We start from the raw sequence: 5,792 nt of genomic DNA on the forward strand, positions 1-5,792 counted from the left end.
ATGATTTTGTTCTCAGTATGAAAAAGAAATTTTCCTGGTGTTCTGTGTCATATTCACTTTGTTGTATTAATTTTGTAAGTTCCTTTTCTCACCTTGAGTTTTTGATGACTGTTGCTTCTCTTGTCAACACCAATTTCAAGAAGTGAAGAAAGTAATGACAGAGGCTATTTAACTAGTGAAGCAAAGACAGTATAAGACACTGAAGCAATGAAAGACCTGTCATTTCTGTAAGTGACAGAAAGAAACTAATCTAAGTGTACATCCAAGGAAATAATAGCATGAATGGTGTTGGATGACATACTCTGGAGGGAAACATGATATGAGCTTCTTCCTGTATACATTAAGCAGACAGAATGTTTGCTGCGTTGTCTTGAAGGGAGGATGTGCGTGTTTACATATCACAGGGATGCATAACTCAAGTGTGGTAGGGAGGATGCACTGTGAGGGTTAGTGCATCCACTTCCCACACCTTATCATTTCCATAGTTTTTCATGCATGTAAGTTTCATTATTATTCACTGTTGGTCTAACCTGCACATTGATTGTTATGAAGAAAGTAAAATAAGAATAACCTCGATGTTAATAGGTTTGGTTTGCTTTACAAGGAAACTGCTCTTGTAAAGCCTTCTCACATATATCTTTTACTGTGTAAGGTTCTATTTCTCTCCCTTCTTCCCTGTTACTGGAGCACCTTGGGACCAGTGTAGAAAAAAAAACCTTACAGAATATTCTCAGAAGTTTATCTATCTGTCTATCAGAAGTAAAAAAAGTAAAATGTATGAATTTCCTTTGAATACTAGTAATATATATATATATATATATATATATATATATATATATATATATATATATATATATATATATATATATATATATATATATATATATATATATATATATATATATATTTTCTGATGTGTGTACAAGCTAAGGTATATTCTGCTTCTGCTATGTTATATATATATATATATATATATATATATATATATATATATATATATATATATATATTGTGTTGCTGTGATGTGCCAAGTGGTATATGGTGCACATTGCAGCTCACCTGCAATATTAAAGTGAGAATTTCCCTCCACAATTGTTTGCTGTCTATGTCCTTTGCTCACCACCAAGGAGAGGTTGTGCTGGTGGGGCTGGTCAGGATGGTGGCTCTGCTGGTCAGGATGGGGGGAGTGGGGCTGTGTTGGTGAGGCTGGGGGGGAAGGGCTGTGTTGGGAGGTTGTGCTGGTGGGGCTCTGATGGGGAGGCTGTGATGGTGAGGTTGTGGTGGGGGCAGGAGAGCTGTGCTGGTGAGGCTGTGCTGGTTGGGCTGTGCTGGGGAGGCTGATGGAGCTGGTGGGGCTGGGAAGGATGGGAAGACTGGGGTTTGGATTTCTTTGCATAATGCCATACCATCAGAACTACAATGAAAGGTGGTGATGTTGGATGTTATTATTTGTCTACTTTGTCTATTTAGCAATTTCATGTCTTTTTTTTTTCTTAATTTTCCTTTCCTTTTCTTTTTTATTTTCTCTTCATTTTCCTTGTCTTCCTCTTATTTCTTTCTCCCTCTCCTCCTACTTTTCCTTTTCTTTTTTTTTGTAATTTTTTTTTATATTACAAGTACTGATTCATACATTATTAAGATACTACAAAAGTGTCGCTAATATTGTAAATTGTGAAGTAAAAACTGCAAATTGTTTAAAAATACATCAGTGTGAGTGAAAAGAAAACATATGCAAAAAAAAAAAAAAAAAAAAAAAAAACAGTGATACTTGTCACAGCATTGCACTGTGTTCCTGCAGTGTCTCTTCAGCAATGCAATCCATGTTTCCTGAAAGTCAGAAACTGATCACCAAATGTATTCCAATATTTAGATGTTGTGTTACTTTATTTATTTATTTTTATTTATTAATTTATTTTATTTATTTTATTTTTTTATTTATCTATTTTATTTATTCATTCTATGTTTTGCAAATAACTTTTTTGAATAGTGTGCATGCATGGTAACTATCCTTATCATGCCAGTAATGAGCTAACATGATGCCTTTCTCTCAACCAGCTTCTGTCAGTGTGGGGAGGCACGTCACCTACTGCTGCAGCGCGCCGCCGTGGCCATTCTTGCCCCATCTGCTCTAAAGCCTTCGAGACGCGCTACAAGCTGGAACGCCACCAGCTCACCCACACCGGGGAGAAGCCCTACGCCTGCCCCTACTGCCCCCATCGCTGCAACCAACGCGACAACCTCAAGGCGCACATCGGCAGCAAGCACCGGGAGTACTACGACCCCAACAGTGTGGACATTTGAATTGCTTGGTGCTGCTGTGTTGTGTCGGTAATTCAGGGCCTTACTGAACTTCTAGTGGGGACTGCTGTTATGATTATCATTTTAGTCTTTTAGTATTGTAATGTTTTGCTATGTTAAGATAAATTTCAGTTAATTGTTTTGATGATGTATAATAGTTTAAAATACTTGCTTCATATGGTAGATATACATATACAGTGAAACCTCGGCTAGCGAGTAAGCAATAGAGTTTATGGCGAACGAAAGTGATCGAAAAAGCACGAAACGAAACATCTCCTAAGCATATCTCCTCCACCCTCCATCTCCACCAGCATCTTCCCAAGTCGTCCCCCAAAGTAAGTACGCTTTATTACCAGTTTATTTCTTTACATTCTCTTTTATGTTCTATTATGGTTTTATACAATATTTGTTATTTATAAATACCTTTTTCTTATATAAAGCAAAAAAATAAAAAAATAAAATAAATAAAATAAAATAAATAAATAAAAATAGGAGGGGTGTTTTTTTTTTTTTGGGGGGGGAGCTGGAATGGATTAATGGCATTTCAGTTAATTTGATGGGGAAAATTGATTTGACATACGAGCAAATCGAGTTACGAGCTCCGTCACGGAATGAATTAAACTTGTAAGTCGAGGTTCCACTATACACAAATAAATGATTAAGCTTTCATTCAAAAATATTCAAGAGTGCTGTATCATTTGTTGATTTATGAAATAAAAAGACAAAGCAATTGGTGAATATTTGACATTCCTGGAAGTGTGAGAGGAAAGTTTGCAGTCTTAAGGTGAACTGTGCCTCCGTGCTCACTCTGGTTAGACTCTTCCAGACCTCTCCATCACCAACCATCCTTCCTGCTGTCAGTGAGGAGGCCCTGCTGCTAAGCCTGACTGCCCTGAGCATCACAACTATGACCACTCCGTAGCTGTGACATCCTTCCCTGTGTTGATATTGTCTGTATCTCTACATAAACATCCGTCATTCATCCTTTCTTATTGTTTCATTAAAATTCCTTTCTCCAGTATTATTCCTTCATTAACATTAACATCAACATCCCTTTATTAACATTTCTTCTTGCCTCATTAACATGTTTCCTTCCCCCTGGCTGGGCGGGAGGAAGTCATATTTAGTGAGCCTGAGTGCCATCCTTACAATCGCCATCATTGTAGCCTTGACGTCCTGCCCTTGTACTGAGGGAGCAGCCTGGTAGTGGTGGTGGTGGTGGTTGGGTATTTAATCGGTGCACGCAGCTAACAAGCCAATCCATGTAGGCCTCAGTTCCATTAAAGTTGTAGGAATGGTGAGTATTCTAGTTTCATTCCCCTCCCACTTAAATCACTTATCTCATTCAGAAGTCATCACTCTTCAAGTACAGGTCCATCCATGTCCCTGCCCTGGCGTGTGCACCATTCCACATTCCTGTACTGTTGTGCCCACTTAGGATGCCAGTTCCTAAAGAAAAAGGGCCAAACGAATAATCTAATGGAGGTACTGTACATATTAACCTATAACTCATAAGTTTCACAAGCAGCCTTCCGTCATCTCTTGAAGTCTGGCCGGGAGTCTATCGATCATCTCAAAGAGCAGGAAACAAAAATAACCAGTGGATTTTTTTAAAATGGATCTTCCTTTGTGTAGGCATCTAGATGGCGAGTATGCTGCTACTGCCACTGTTTTCCAAGCCTCCTACAATATAACACACAAAATATACTCATTATGTACACCTGGCAGCGCAACAATATTTTTTTCTGATATATTTTGTTTGGCTGCTTTTAGTTTTACATTCATAGTGTAAGAAATAATGTCGCGAGTATCAACATCAAGTAAGATAAAAGAGGGTAATAGACTACAGTATGGTAGGTGTCCTTAATTATTATCAGTTTAATCTACCCTTCTGACCATTACATCCTTCCTGCGCCACTGTGGGAATACATAGCACGCCCTGCAAACCCCGGGGATGTAATGAGATAACAGCTTACACTTTGAATATCACCGGTACTTTAACAGATCACATAAACAGTTGACTGAATGAGCAGGGATGGAAAAGTGGAGCGTGCTAAGGACATGAAGCTTGGAGCACTCATTTGGTGAGATGGAAGCCTCGTGTGATTGAGAGAGAAATAAATAATAAATAAAAAAAAATGCAATATGTTAAAAAAGTAGAGTAGGGAAAGTAGATGAAGGAGTGAAGAATACAAATATGCAAAGATAAGAGAAAAATAAATAAACCAGGAGAAAGAACAGGAAGGTGTGTTACAGACGAGTGAAGCGACAAACGAAGCACAAAGCAAAATGTCACAAGAAGAGGAAGAGCGCAGGCCAGAGACACGTACGAGGTGGAGAAGCAGTAGTGTGGAGTTCTGGGCGTCTGCAAAGCAATGGCAGCATCCCTGAGTGTCCTGATGAAAGACGAGTAGGAGGAAGAGGAGGCGGTGGTTGTGTTCGTAATCAAATAAGTGGCTGGTAAGATGAGGATGTTTTCTTTATACTAGGCGTCTGTCCTGTCTTTATTACTTAACTGGATATCCTGAGTTTATTTATTTATTTATTTATTTATTTATTTGTTTGTTTTTAGTAAGGTGTATCATATAATGAGTAAATTTTAATTATATTACACGCCACTTTATAACTTACAAATGGTAGTTAACACTCGTGCAGGGCTGGAGATAACTTGGTGGTGCTGTAGGTAGCGTAGTAATGCCCTGCACTGCCATGATAACTGGTCATGTCTATACTGCCACACACACACACACACACACACACACACACACACATAAAGACAGAACAGATATAATAGATGATTACTACTACTACTACTACATAGTAATAATAATAATAATAATATAATAATAATAATAATAATAATAATAATAATAATAATAATAATGCAGTAGCAAATATTTGATTACCTAGCTACCGCTACGTATTATTGCGAGTATCTGATTACTACTACTACTACTACTCCTACACATTCGTCAAGGACTTAATTTGAAACATCAGTGACTAGAAAGTTCCACATATCTATTTTCTTTTTATTTTTTGTTTATTCATTTATTTATTTATTTATTTTTAGATTGTGCAGTTTTCAGGTTATATACGTAATTCTCAGTGGAGTGAAAGACATGACTGTTTTTCATCCATTTTCTCGCCGTGGTTCCTCATGACATTCATTCTTTTCCTTCTGGCTCGGATTTTAAGGTCTATCGCCTTTATATTATGTAAGTGAATTAGTGAACGCGATTCCACTTGTTAACTACCTCCACAATGACAAGTTCGTTAACACACACACACACACTCTCTCTCTCTCTCTCTCTCTCTCTCGTGTGCTACATAGTTTGAACATTTTTTCTTAAATGGATAAATCAGAGAGAGAGAGAGAGAGAGAGAGAGAGAGAGAGAGAGAGAGAGAGAGAGAGAGAGAGAGAGAGAGAGAGAGAGAGAGAGAGAGAGAGAGAGAGAGAATAAAAACCAATGAGCCAATATTAGATCAAACAACT

The 5,792-nt window shown here is 37.7% G+C and overlaps 1 protein-coding gene across 3 annotated transcripts in view; it reads left to right on the forward strand.

Moving 5' to 3' along the window:
- LOC135102692 (zinc finger and BTB domain-containing protein 20-like) overlaps positions 1-3,286 on the forward strand; it is a 56,726-nt gene extending 53,440 nt beyond the window's left edge. For 2 of the 3 annotated variants that reach the window (XR_010269738.1, XM_064008120.1), the window contains one exon: positions 2,056-3,028. Coding sequence is in view for 1 of the 3 variants with exons in the window: in XM_064008120.1 (XP_063864190.1) it covers positions 2,056-2,301 (246 nt within the window). In the remaining 2 variants the exon portion in view is untranslated. Of the gene's footprint in view, positions 1-2,055; positions 3,029-3,124 lie in introns of those variants that run through there. The other variant, XR_010269736.1, reaches the window with a different exon arrangement.
- Positions 3,287-5,792: the final 2,506 nt, after the last annotated feature.

This window comes from Scylla paramamosain, chromosome 8 (assembly GCF_035594125.1).
Source record: "Scylla paramamosain isolate STU-SP2022 chromosome 8, ASM3559412v1, whole genome shotgun sequence".
Classification (NCBI taxonomy): domain Eukaryota; kingdom Metazoa; phylum Arthropoda; class Malacostraca; order Decapoda; family Portunidae; genus Scylla; species Scylla paramamosain.